Source organism: Tachypleus tridentatus, chromosome 11 (assembly GCF_004210375.1).
Source record: "Tachypleus tridentatus isolate NWPU-2018 chromosome 11, ASM421037v1, whole genome shotgun sequence".
Taxonomy (NCBI): domain Eukaryota; kingdom Metazoa; phylum Arthropoda; class Merostomata; order Xiphosura; family Limulidae; genus Tachypleus; species Tachypleus tridentatus.
The window spans coordinates 87,786,492-87,801,572 of record NC_134835.1 but is presented as its reverse complement, the minus strand read 5'-3'; the positions used below and the strand labels follow the sequence as shown (position 1 = coordinate 87,801,572).

Genomic DNA, 15,081 nt, shown 5'->3' with positions numbered 1-15,081 from the left:
AATTTTGTACTCAGACAAGAACGAAAATAAACAAGTACAAGTGAACAAATATGCAAAATCCTTTTCAGAGTATTTATTTAAATATTCACACCTATTAGTTGGATTACAATTTTTCTTTATTTCTTACTGGTTGGTGGAACAGAGGGTTTCTACATACACCCACAAAGGACTTGGATAGAAACATTTTAATTTACTATTTAAATTTAGGCAAAATATTAAAGTGCAGTACGTTAGAATTCATTCATGCATACAGCTCTAATTATTCCAAATGACATTCATAAAGGAAAAAATCCTCTTATAATTGGCACAAGTATCTGTGCCCCTCTTTAGATGTGCTTGCTCCTCCCCAGACAAGTCAGGTGTTCACATGGTCAAAGTAATACAAGTTTGTAACCATTGGAACATATAATTTTTATCTAATTAAAGCAATTAGCACATGTTTATGAACTTTCAACACATTCAATTAACTAAGATGTCAAAACTTTATGCAGAATACCTGTGCAAAAATTTAGAAAAATTTACCTGAACATATCTGACTAGTTATGAAAGGTTTAAACTTATAACTGTTTCAGTTATTACACATTCAAAACTAACATTTGGTAGCAATGGCTTTGTATCTTAACAGTTCACGATATTTTCCTTCAATATGAACTAAAGTTATACTTCAGACAGCCCTTGCTGTCTAAATCCTCAATAAAGGAAACATTTGAAATAACTTTATGGAATGTGATGCATCTTTTAAAAGCATTTCATACATGTACATTGCAAGTGAAGTCTCATGAGCATGCTGGACACTCAGTCATTCTTCAAGAGAAATGTTGATCAATTCAGCAAGTTGCAGGTTATAAAATTATCATTCATGAAACTGAGGGAAAAAAAAAGGAGGACAATTACATCAGTATGTGCTAGCAATGAGGTCATAGGATGTGGTCGCAATAATTATGTCATTTCACAAGATGAAGATGTCGTAACATCCATGAATGCTTATTCCTTCCGACACCATACTTCTATCATTACTATACGAGGTCTCTTAAAAAAATACGCGGACTGACGTCATAAAACAAAATGTACTTTATTTAGAAGTTACAGGTCTGGGACACCTTCAAAGTACTCTCCTCCCCAACGCACACACTTATCCCAACGGTGTTTCCACTTGTTGAAACAGTCCTGGTACGCTTCTTTTGTAATGTCCTCCAGCTCCTTCGTCGCATTTGCCTTTATCTCGGGAATCGTCTCAAATCTTCTTCCTTTCAAGGGTCTTTTGAGTTTGAGGAACAAGAAAAAATCGCAAGGAGCAAGGTCAGGTGAGTAGGGGAAGTGGGGAAGAACAGTGATCGAGTGTTTGGCCAAAAACTCACGAGTTCTCAGGGCTGAATTTCGCAGCAACGCGGTGCATCTTCAATTTTTCGGTCAAAATCTCGTAACAAGATCCAACTGATAACCCACACTCTTCAGCAAGCTCCCTGACAGTCAGACGTCGATTTGCCCGCACCAGGGTGTTGATTTTGTCGACGTGTGGGTCGTCAATTGACGTGGAAGGACGTCCAGGACGCTCATCATCTTCAATGGAGTGTCGACTATCCTTAAAACGTTCATGCTACTTGAAACATGCCGTACGCTTCATAGCAACATCACCGTAAGCCGTGTTAAGCATAGCAAAAGTTTCAGTCGCAGATTTTCCAAGTTTAACACAAAATTTCACAGCAAGTCGTTGCTCCTTTAGGCCATTCATTCTGAAATCCGCCAAACGAAAAAATCGCACTTCACTTAAAACCGCGTAGCTAATACACAAATGAAGATATCTGCAATTGGGAAATTGCGTCGTAATCAGCTGATCTGTGCGAACCTAGCGACATCAAGCGGATTCCCCTGGAACCAAATGGTTCCGCGCAATTCAAACAGTCCGCGTATTTTTTGAACAGCCGTCGTATATCTCATAGTTTCCTATTTAAAAATGGGGCTGCTACTAGTTACAAGGGGCAGTCTTAATGGAGGGGTAAAAGACATTTGCTTCCTCAGCAATCAACAAATTTTAGTCAAAATAACAAAAGTGTGAAAAGTAATCTAATGTGAAGCACTCTCAAACCCACTTCAGTTGGTTACAGACTGTCTATCCAAATAAGTGTACATCTGTTAATTAGATGCAGCATGAAGTACAAGTCATCTGTAAAGAGAACAAATGGTTGCAGGATTGGCAATAATCTGCATTTAGTTACTGCAATATTGGGCAAGACTCTTTATCCCAATTGCTTCAAACTGCTCCCCGTTCTATGCATTTTAGGCCTCCTACTGGACTATTAAAGATAGTGTTCATTTTATCTAGCTTTAACACCAGATTTGATTGGTTGAATGTAGCTTCAGAAATAACTATTATGAGATACAACATTTAACTCGAAGTAAACCATTATTCATTTATTTTGAAATTAACCTGCCACACTGATTCTTCTATGTTACATGCAATTCATTCAAGGAAACTTGTATCACATACCAGAGTGCCTTGTGTTTTCCTGCATCTGTATTTTTCTTACTTAGCTGGATTTATTTCATTTTGTCTTTGTTCCCAATCACATTTCATACATCATTAATGAAGTGAACACTTTCCTTAGGCCTGTAATGTATTGGCCAATGGTCATAAAGTTGTATCATTAAAGTTCTTAGCTCACAAATAGATTAGAAGTCAAGTTACTTCGGTGAAATTTCTGCCTCCTCAGATCTGTTTTTGTGACAGTTCCTTTTCCAAGACTCCTATTACTGGCTGCCTTAAAATTTCAGTAATTGATATAAGAGGCTTTCTACAAATGTCAAGAATAACACCATACAGTGTTAAAAAGTAAGAGTACGTAACTTCCCATCTACACTTTCATTTGCTTTAATAACAAGATATTTAGAATGATAGAGACTGACTGACTAATTTTTCACAATGCTGAAACAAACAAAATTAAACACATGAGAAGGAATATAGTATATTTATGAACACTTAACTGATTATGTACACTGCACATAGCACTTCTAGAATAATCAGAATTTGTAACACTGTAACTACAATAAAGCAACATCACCCAAATAAATAATCAATAATCACGCCCTTCTTTTCATTGTTATGCAAATAAGGTATCAGTTAACTACTCATGAGCTGAAATGTAAAGATATGTCATTTTGTCTCAGTTCCCACTTTGAAATTATTTGCAGGGAGAAAACATACCATTCTCACCAGAAGTTATACACTGGCTCCTACCTGCTGTGATTGGAAGGGAGTTTGATGTCTTGCTACGAGAAAAATACATGACAATGGCTGTTGCATAAATGCAGCTTTGTGAAGAGTGTTCAATCTATACAATGGCTATGTACAGTTTCAGCTTTAAACATCTAAGTTAACATTATTCATATCTTTATTAACAGTACCATTATGGTAGTAACAGTTTCACATTCTGATAACAATATCTGAAGATACTTGTACCCAATTTCCAATAACTTGCTGTGACTAGAAGGCATATATTTTTTTTAATGTTTCTCCAAATAAGTGAAATATCCAAATTCCTTCTTTGAGTTCTTAACCATGTTTTATGAATAATCAAAAGTATATTAACATCTATGAGTTCTTTCAATGTAGGAACTTTGACAAAATAGCCTATTTTGGCCCGGCATGGCTAAGTGCGTTAAGGCGTGCGACTCGTAATCTGAGAGTCGCGGGTTCGCATCCGTGTCACGCCAAACATGCTCGCCCTCCCAGCCGTGGGGGCGTTATAATATGACGGTCAATCCTACTATTCGTTGGTAAAAGAGTAGCCCAAGAGTTGGCGGTGGGTGGTGATGACTAGCTGCCTTCCCTCTAGTCTTACACTGCTAAATAAGGGGCGGCTAGCACAGATAGCCCTCGAGTAGCTTTGTGCGAAATTCCAAAACAATAGCCTATCTTTTGCAAGAAGTAATTATCAGATACTTTACTGGTATAGCAATGAATTGAAGGAGGTGATTATTAACATTTTGTATCTGTGTAGTTTTGCCTCATCACAGTTATATTAGAAATTCTGATTATCCTAGAATTACTTTGTGCAATTTGTGACCACAGTAAGACAATGAAGTGTAAAGTTTCTGGAACATAACAAATTCCATCATGATATTTTAACATGACACAAAAACTTAAAAAATCCATGTGTATAAAAACAATTATATAATATCTAAACAGTCATTATACTAGGAAAAAAAAACTGAGAATAATTGTTAGAAGAAATTACAAGTCAAATTTGCATAGACATTAAAATGGCCAATTTATCAGACTATTATCCATTTTTAATTCTCTAAACATAGGATTGGTCCATTTGACCAAGCATGTGACTTCACAAAATCTGGCAGTTTTTCAGTTAACATTATAAGTTTTTCACATACAAAAAAAAATCATATTTTTTAATAAAGTATTTTTAATAAACTAAAATAAAGATTTGTCCATGAATATATTGAGTATTTGTTTTGAATAGTCCATGTGCAAAGTAATTTTCATGTTATGATTAAAAATAATTTTTCTCATATCAAATTTCCTTTGTGTAATCACTAAAACACCATAATTACATTTCAAACGTTTTTGTTTTTCAGTAAAACTTTATATTTTACAAGTTATTTTCTCTACCTTACCTCTATATGCAATCTGTCAATTTGACTGACCTCATAACTACTAAAAAAGAAAAAAGAAACCTAAATTATCATGTTTTTGTTTCTAAAATAACTTAAAATTGTAATATGTAACTACATTAATTTATTCTAAGTAGCTTTAAGCTTGTACCAGTATACTTTTTTTATAATTAAATTTTATTCTTTTATTACCTTTCTAATCATGTCTAACTACTATCAGTGCCAATAAATCACTTGAGGAGTGTGCAGCTAATGTTATGAGAGATTGAGCAAGTTTTTAATGTGTTCAACCATTCTGGTAGGCTTGCATTATGTTTTTAAGTAAGGCCAAAGAAAATGAGCAAAGTACTGATATTACTAATATATTGTGAATGACTGGTTGAGGCCATAGGGTAATCAGACCACTTTAGTCAAACATGTTTGCAGGCTGTTTCGAAAGGAACTAAAGAAATGGGGAAATTTGAAAAAAAAAATCATATTGCTTTAAATTATGACAGCATACCTCTTTCTGTTGTGTTTCAGCTTGTTTTAGTTTTTCTTCATAACTCTGTTTCATTTGTAGAAGCTCACGCTCATTTTCTGCCATCTGAGCCCTCATCTCTTCTTCTAGCTTCTTCAACTTTGCAATTTCTGAAAGAAATATTTTTGCATTTCTTTCATTAATACACTAAAATAATTTTAGCTTCTAGAATTGTTATGTAATATATAATTAATATATTGCATACTTTGAACCATGTATTACACTGCTTATTTAACCAGTGATAGTCTGTACATAGTTCAAAGAACTATATACCCACATCAATAAAGAATGAATATTAGATATAACAGGTCACAAAGAAATGTTTTTCATTTGAATTTAATCTGTTATAAAGTCTGTCTATTATCAAGAAACCTCAACATGTGAAAAGCTCTAACAAGATACACAGTTTCATATCACACTAATATTATAAAATACCCACTAAAATATTTTTGGAATGGCACACTGATAGATGTTTCATTCACATAATTCCAACCAAATAATTAATTTGCACTGCTTCTACATAAAACAGAGCATTATCTCTATTGAAGTAGTTCAGGAAGGATTCATACATAACTTAAAAAAAACAAAACTACTTTACAAAATGAAACAATTTACTATTCACAAAGGTTCTATAAAGTTTTCATGACATACCATCCTCTGACATTCCAGGTTCTACACCAGTCAAACCAACATCTCCATGATCTAATGCTTTCTTTAACTTTTCATTTTCTTCTCTTAACTCTCGGATAAGTTTTTCTGTTGGATCTTCATTAATTGTTGCCACTGTCTTAATTTGTTTGGCTCTGTCAGCTAAGTTCACACATAAAACATTACTTACTGACATTCACACCAAACTATGAGTATAATACATGACTATTTGCAGTACAAGAAACACAGACACTAATACATAGTTCTAAAACTAAGCTAATTTTGCATTTAAAAGAAACATTATATAACCAAATTTTAACTTTCATGGGTTAAACTTAAAATAAAGGTAATTATCTTCATTAAGCCAAATATCAAAACTTGAGTTGAAATCAAAGAACAATGCCCATTGTTTATAATAATTTATAACAAAAAAAGATCGAAGTTATGAGGAAAACATTCATAAATGCTACAAATTAAAGTATGTGTGTGTGTATTTTTCTTATAGCAAAGCCACATCGGGTTATCTGCTGAGTTCACTGAGGGGAATCAAACTCCTGATTTTTAGCATTGTAAATCTGTAGACTTACTGTTGTACTAGCAGGGGACACAAATTAAAGTAACTAAAGTAACAAAACCTCACAAAAATATACACTAAAATAAATATTACAAGTTCTAAAATTCAATGAAATAATCTTTAGTCTCATAGAGTAAAATGAATAAAAATATCCACTAAGTCACTAAATTTAAGATTTCACAAAATTTACCTATCTAAATCAATTAAAATATTTTTACAATTACTAAGTTGTAAAGTGAAATTGTTGTAACTAACACAGAATACTTCACAGCTGCTAAATTTGAAACATGCATTGGAAATAATAATCTGTGAATAGTAAATTTTGCATTTAAAATATTGAAATCAGTAGCTAATTTTAATCTGAACTATAAAAAATTAGTTATGGATAGTTCCCTATATGATGATTGGAAATATTATTTTATATCTGAAAATCAGTGATAAATACAGCTTTATTGTGGCATATTCAGGTAAAGTTTTCTAAATATTTATACAAGTGTTTTGTATGTAACTAAAAACATGATTCTTGTAATCTGAAGTTAGTAAGGTTTTACACTCTATCCATTCTCTACCTATGACAAAGATTATGTATACCAACAACTGCTCTGTAGGACTTATACTTGCTTGGTTCTGTTAGTATTTCATGCTTTCTTGAAATGAGAACATAGTCATTTAAAGAGGGTAGCATAGAAAGTTGTAACAAATATTATGAGTTAAAAGTTTAAGTTTATCTCTCTTGAAAATGTATATAAAGATGAATATTGGCACAGGTAATCTATAAATTTTGGAACACTGCACTAGGACCTTGATGTGAATTAACATTGTGGTATTTTCATCATTTCTGATCTTATATCTGGCTTAATCGAACAGAATTATGTTTTGAATTCACTCTATGCCCTAAAAACCAGATAAGATTTTTGATAATATATAAAAACAAACCAGTAGAAATAAATTATATTAGTTGAGTACAAATTCACTCCTAATTTATGAATAAAGATTTTATATAGTTATTCATTACTTTTTTATTATTTTTTCTTTGTTGTAAGTGTTCATTTTATTCTCTGCAAAATATTCCTGGAACCTGCTATACTGCAGATGTCTATATGATGGATATCTTTTCTCTTGAATACATCTCTGTTTACTAAATCTACGATTCCATTTAATTAACTTTTAGTTTTGTCAAATACTTGTTTCATTATAAAATGTAATGTAGAATATGATATATTTCACTGCTGACCCATACATCATATGGTCTATTCTCTATTATATATTCTAGCTTATATGATACTGCCTACTTCAGCTGGTATATGCCCAGTGTCAATAATGGTAAACATTCTTCAGTCATCTTTGGGAAAGTCCAAGACAACATCATATTTTTTCAACCTAAATTTTTTCACTATAATATCTGAATTCCATAATCTATTGCAATTTGTTGGGTTGTTTCATTGGTTTTAGAAGTATCGTGTGACAACATAATCACCTGTATTTTGTTTTATGAGACCAAGACAACAGCTGTTTCATATAGCACTGAAAATGCTCACACAGTATCTTATAAAAGTAATCTCCAAGTTGATAAATACTATGTTCAGCAGCTTTAATTGTTTATGTAAGCATTTTTTGCTTCTAACACTCTGCACTTTTGTGAAAAGCCTTGAAAGATTGGACTTCCTCTAAATATTGCTGGAACACCTATTTTTAGAAAGAATATCATCTGGGTTTTCAAATCAAGTTCTTCTACATCAATTTCGAATATATGGTAAACATGTTTCATCATTTTATTTGCCATAAGATGATATGAACCAAAAACCAACATAGTGTATCCAATAACGGATACAACAATTATAGTTTCGAATTCTCTAGCTCTGGCTGATTCATTTTGTGTTTAATGTTAATATTACAATAATTTGACTTTTCAATTAAGTTAACCAGAAGAAAATATTTTTGGTAAACTTGTCCAAATAAAAGTCTACAGTATTGTTATCTATAAGCTCAATTATTGTAGTTTGCTTTGTATTTAACTGTAATCACTTGATAAAAAGTTACAGATGTAAATGCTAAGTTAGTAGGCAAAAAAGAACATTTGCCATGTACTTCTATGTGTATGGAATAACACAACACTATAGTAGTAGTTGTATAAGCACCCTGATCCATCAGCATTTGCAGGTGGACACCATAGTTTTCATAATGTGATCATATTATTTCTTTTTCAAATTAAAAACATCCTATGAAGACCAAAGTTTATGGAATACATCTAATTAGTAATCAAGCTTTTATGTTAAAGTTTCCTTAAATGAGTTGTTTATTTGATTTTTATTATCTTAAGTTGAATTTTATTCAAAAGCTATAAATGGATAACTCCATCAATTTTTTAATCTTTGCATTTCACTCTGCAGCAAAGTTATATTTATTTTTATTTATACTGATGTCTTATTGTTTTCCAAATACATGATTAACTTGCAATTTCTTTTTTAACTCCAATGCTAATTTACGTTTTTGTGTCAGCATAACTGTAAGGAATGAATGATTTATAAATGTATGTTTTAACTTGATTATGCGATATTGATCTTGAATTTATGTCATAGATGAATCGAGTGAAAGAAACATTCCCCAAAAGTTCTTGATAAGTCAGGAAATATGGGTTTCTTTAATGTAGTTGACAGCAATTTCATACAAAGAGTCAAATAAACAGAAGCAAGAATCAGTCTCATACTTATCTGTAAACATATTTAAACTATCAGTAGTGCAAGGTATTATGTTTCTGTAGCTCATCATTGTGGAAATTTTTCCAAAAGGCAATTTTAAAGTAATAAAGAAAATTATATGTAACCTAAATATTATGAAGCAGATTTGTAAAACTTCAAAAAAAGTAAAGTAGAACATACCATATCTCAATGTTGACAACGTCTCCTCATAATTGATATCTGCTGGGCTAATAGCTGCAATCTAATACAAATAAAAATTTTAGCTATGAGCCTACTAAACATTTAATATTGTCAAAAACAACCTTGTAAAAAAAAAGGTAAAAGTAACACTCTTCAAACGAATGGTAATTCAAAGAAAATTATTCTTAAATGATTGGTTTTTTTAGAGCAAAGTTATACACTGGACGATTTGCAATTTGCTCATGTTGGGAAATCAAACCCCAAATTTTAGCACTACAAGTCTATAAATCGACCAGAGGACATTCTTAACTATAAACATACATCAAAAGCTAATAAAACCTCTAAATCTCAAAATACAGCAGCATATCTAATGGAGATAATTTAATAATTTAACAAATTTGTAATCTTTTTTTACCTCTAAGTTATAACTTTGCATAAAAAGATGTGATATACAGCTATTAAAATGACTTCCTGTCCTAAAATCTTGCCTTTCCCTACATAAATATCATATCAACATCATAGATGTTGGTTTTTATTTCTTTTACTTATGTTAACAGTGATACATTTTGACAAAAGTATTTGTGTTGGTAATTTAAAAATTTTTCAGTAACATAAAAAGTTAAGTAGTACTTATAGTGAACTTTAAATAGAATCTAAAAACCTAGTTTTCAAAAACTAATTGAATTCAGATGAATTTACATTCTAATTTACATTTTAATAATAACAGTGTGCTAAATTTCTAAATGCTTAGTAATTATGAATGACATACCTTTGTTTTCTATATGGTATAAAATGACAATTTTGGCAAGAACACTTTTAATACAAAATTAAATAAAATATTCATCATCTGAGATATAGCTTGAAATTTATAAATCTCAAAAATGAATAATGCTATAAATGATTGGCTTAAGCATTTTCTATGAATGTATGTCATCATTTCTTTTTTTTTGTGTGAAAATGATTCCTCGTGGATGTATCTGCTACAACTATTTTAAATATTATATGAAAAATCCACTTCAATTTTTTTCAGCACAGACTCAGTTCCTGGGACCAACCCATAACCATTTTATGCTTGTTATACTTTTCAAGATATAACTTTTAAATTAGTAAATGCATGTGTGTGGTTGATTATCAGTAAACATTACAATGCATTCATATGCAAAATATTAGTTTTATTAACCCTTAAACAGTAGAAATGTTGTAAGTAGCAGCACCAAATGATAGCAAATGCCATTTAAGGGTTATGGTCTGTCAAACAATGTTCTTCTCATATTTTTTCTCATGCTGCCCATCCACCATGCAAAGTAATTTTAATTTTAAGATTAAAAATACTTTTATGTATCAGAAACTTCTGAAATTTCACATGCAAAATCATTATGATGTTTAGATAGTTAAAAATATTTCTTAAGAAAAATTTTACATTTTATCTGTTGTTTTCGCCAACGAATCTCTGTACAGGTTTGATTGATTTAATCGATGTCATAACCACCATAAAAAATTATGAACTAAAATAGATGATGAATCCAAAATTATAACACAAAAACATAAATGTTCTGACTAAATAGCTTAAATCTCCTAACGTTATATATATATTAATTTTATTATGCTGACCTTCAGTCATGTCTGGCTAAACATATAGAAATCACAATAACACAGTTCATGTGCAATTATGTTACTGTATCCAAGAATATAAAACTGACTTTTAGTTTTTACAAAATGACCTGTCTTGGCTGTGTTTTAGTGAACTAGTATATTGTAAAATACAGTCACATTTCAATTATTATGCATTATGTATGTATATAAATTATTATTATTATATCACACCAAACAGATTAGTCAAGTAAACAGTTATCTTTTCTACTTATGACCTTTGTACTCAGTTACTGCATGTCAGAGGTTGCTAACCCTTAAGAATTTTTTAATGTATACATATACATACACAGTTGAATAACAAAAAAATCCTAAATTACTATATGGACACAATAAAACTCCATTGTAATTTATCAAGTATAGCAACTAAGCTGTATTTGGGTTTAAAAAATAGAAAAATAAATTTTGAACAGGTTAAAGACTCAACTTACCCTTAAGAAGGTTTGGTTTAAAAGAAAGAGATGTCACTTATATTTGTAAACTGCTAAAAAAAATACTAGGGAGACGTTCTGGGCTTTTTATCGGTTATTCAGGTTATTCACACCTCATATATAAAAGTAAGTGTATATAGGGGGCCATTTCCAAAAATGGAAAGAGGTGAGTGGGGTCACTGTGTTTGATTCAGTATATGATTAATATTGCAGCAAATAGAAAATATGTTCTTACTTTATACTACAGCTTTTCAGTATCAGTAATTTGAGTTCCTAATTCATATAAAACTATAAATTTTGTATTTTGACATCATAAACTTCTAATTCAAACCAGTGCTGCATTCAACATACCACATAACAAAAAAGTCATTGTTTGGATGTAAATTTTTAATATTTACTTTTAAATTAAGAAATTAAATAACGTATAATGTAAAAACGTGAAAATCTACAATTTCATAACCAAACTTTATGACATAAATTTATAAAACAGTACATCAATAACATTTTGAATCTAAGTCAACAAATGTAACAACATGGTATTTAACCCATGTTCTATCTGGAAAGGGTTAAAAAATTAACTTGTTAGAACTCAAGCTCTAAACGTTTAAATTAGTTAGTATTTATGTACTGAAACTTTCTCATTAAGAAAGAATGGGAATTTTACTCTTTCTTAAGAGATTGTTCTTTGTAGTTAAACAAAAATTACATAGTAAGCTATCTGTGTTGTGCTCTCCACAGGTATCAAAACCTGCTTTTTCGTTTTTTATGTTATAAACCTAGCACCCTACTGCTGAGCCACTGGAGAGTCTTCTCTTAATATCAAGCTTATATTTAAAAAATAAGCTAAAAAAAAGTCAGTTTTATATTTTACTTTCTTTGATAGCCTATTGTAATACATAATGACATGTAAAAAATTTGGGTAAATAATCAAAAATACAAGAAATGCCTTGCCCAAATTAACTTGAGAAAATATTTTATAAAATGTGGAGGGTTCCTGAGTGATCTGAATTATGTTATTGATATGGTTCACAAAATATTATTTAGGCCAACAGTGACAAGATTCTACCTGACATTAATGAATAAATATTATTCACTTAGAGGAAAGCCAAAATTTGTGGTGTTCAAATCATCAAGAAATAACTATTTATTTATTTATTAGTTATTTAGAAAATAGGTTTAACAGTGTGATAAAAATTTTTGTTCTACGTCTCAAACATTAATATTTGTTTTAGAAACTTGTATGACCCTCACCTACTATGACTTTTTTGTGATAATTCTGACCTTGAAGCAATTAGCACAAACTAAGTTTACACCTTACCATTATAGTTTTGCTGTTCCCTCCAAGAGCATTCATTAAAAGCCGAGTTAGAACAGAATCTCGGTAAGGCACTAAAAAAATATGCATATCATTTATGGAGGTGTGTTTTGAGCTATAACAAATTATAATGTAATGCTTATATAAATATTACATTTTTTTAAAAATTAGATAGATACCTAAATATTTCATTTAATGTAAAATTTTCAAATTTCATTTGAAGTGCCTAGAATTTTATATTTTTCTATTTTTATTACAATCTTTACTAAAATATATTAAAAAACACATTAAAGTATAAAACAGTATGACAGGTCACAGAAAATAAAATATTTGTATTGCTCAAAACAGTTAAAAATTACTAAAACGAAAATCATATCATAACAAATTTGTAACCTAATCAATACTACAAAAAATTAAATTATATACATGAATATGAAATATACATTATTTGTAAAAAGGGATTAATAAAGAAGGTATAAATATTTGAAACAATTAAATTCCTTTTTCTAATTTCTAAATCACCAAATAACCTTCATTTAATTCAGAAGTGGCTAAACATGATCAAACTGCACAACTGTTGTTTATGATTTAACACTAATGTTTATTTATCAAAAGAAAAGTAAATGTGACAGAACAATAACACATTTTACTGCAAGAAATGATATTTGTTAACTCATTTGCTTTTAATATATATATGCAATATCACAAAATTGCTTAAATTTAATATCCCAGACCTAATTCTAATCTGCTATCAGAGCTTTGGTCCCCAAATGTTTATATTTATATTATGTTTATACTTGGTCCCCAAATGTATATATATTTCGTTTATATTCACAAGTACACCATAAAACTTATGTATACTGGTCTGAGATCCAGTATACATAAGTTTTGAAAATTCAGAAAAACAAAAACACTGTGCAAATCACTTATTCTCAGTTTGAATCATATTGTTCTTACCTAAGTTAACCTTGACTCTCTCATTTCAAAAACAAACCTGCCTTTAATGCCAAGTTGTGCTTAAAAATTTTCGTTCTCTGTGGCAAACCACTGATAAAATTGGACAAGTATTCTGAAATATTTCTGTTTCATGTAACAGCCACAGAGCAGTCTCATATCAACTTTTTTCAAATCAGAATTGCTTGCTAAAAAAAGTGTGTGTACATACTAAATATTTATATGGTACAAGTTATTTTATTTGAAATTGTCTTTAAACTATTATGTTTAAATTCTTAGATAGAAAATAAGAATGTTGAATGTTTGGATGGCCTCAAGATGAGAAAAAATACTTTTTGTATTACATTGCAACTTCCAGATATAGCAAGGTATTCATGAAGCAAATCCTAAAATGGTGAATTTCTTTACCTCTTGTATTTTTCCCAGAAGATTTTTCAGCAAGAGCATGAATACAGTTTCCTAAGCAAGACAGTGACTGGTTGATTGCTGCTCCCTCCTTCAATCTGTCACCTGTTGCTCCAGTACTAGCTACTCGCTCACTGAATAAAACAACAACATGTGTTCAAATACATTGTTAACAGCATGAGATGAAAGGCACAACTGATAGTTTTTAAAGCCTGAAATGGACAACAATTCAAAGTTCTTACCTTCCAGCCAAGTCAACAAGATTAACCACTGATGTCTTAGCTGTTTCTTGTCCTGCTGCATTTTTAGCCTTCTGTATTAGTGTAATGCCAACAATGGTATGAGCTCGGCTGAATAATTCAAATACAATATTTATGAAATTAATTTTATTTTGATGTAAATAATGATAATTATTACACTAAAATAAATTTATTTCTATCAACAGTGGCAAGACAATAATATTGAAAACCAAAAAACAGTGTTTACAAAAATAACAAAGCAAATAAAACATTGCTACAGATTGTTGAGAAATTTAACACCATTTATACCTTTACAAAATTGTTAAACACAGCTGGAGATATCTAGTTTGCATCTTAAAGTGATAATAGGTTTCCTTTTACATTTAGTATAAGAAAAAAACATCATCCTTTACAAGACCACATAACCTACATCACTTACAGACCAGTTAATAGTTTTAATGAATATAAATCTCATAGTCCTAGCTAAGTTCATGATATGAAAACCCAAAAGCAACACTGTTCATGAATTGTTAAAATCTGTACTTAAGCAATAAAAATAAACAACGATATTGAAAATTTAATATCATAAAAAGACAAACAATCTTAACATTTCTCTATAGCTAACAAGATCAGCAAAGCTGTCCTAAACCAAAGCTGTAATTTTCGTACACTGAAAATGTCTTTCTGATAGGTACTTCCCTCTGGTCACAAGATTACTTATTTTCATTCATTACTGTCCCTGTATGTAAACGTTTTACTTTATGCATGCCACAAGACTTCCTTTCTTAGTTTAATCAAGTGATTTCAATTTGTCTATCATGTAAATCATTATATGCTACT

General features: G+C 30.4%; 1 protein-coding gene across 4 annotated transcripts in view; it reads right to left on the bottom strand.

Annotated features, from left to right (window-relative positions):
- LOC143232701 (kinesin-like protein KIF28) overlaps nucleotides 1–15,081 on the bottom strand; it is a 66,615-nt gene that overhangs the window by 35,227 nt on the left and 16,307 nt on the right. For all 4 annotated transcript variants that reach the window (XM_076468444.1, XM_076468442.1, XM_076468443.1 and 1 more), the window contains exons 6-11: nucleotides 14,245–14,352; nucleotides 14,006–14,136; nucleotides 12,647–12,717; nucleotides 9,248–9,308; nucleotides 5,798–5,956; nucleotides 5,129–5,256 (exon numbers count right to left, since the gene is read on the bottom strand). In XM_076468444.1, the coding sequence (XP_076324559.1) occupies nucleotides 5,129–5,256; nucleotides 5,798–5,956; nucleotides 9,248–9,308; nucleotides 12,647–12,717; nucleotides 14,006–14,136; nucleotides 14,245–14,352 (658 nt within the window). The remainder of the gene's footprint in view (nucleotides 1–5,128; nucleotides 5,257–5,797; nucleotides 5,957–9,247; nucleotides 9,309–12,646; nucleotides 12,718–14,005; nucleotides 14,137–14,244; nucleotides 14,353–15,081) is intronic.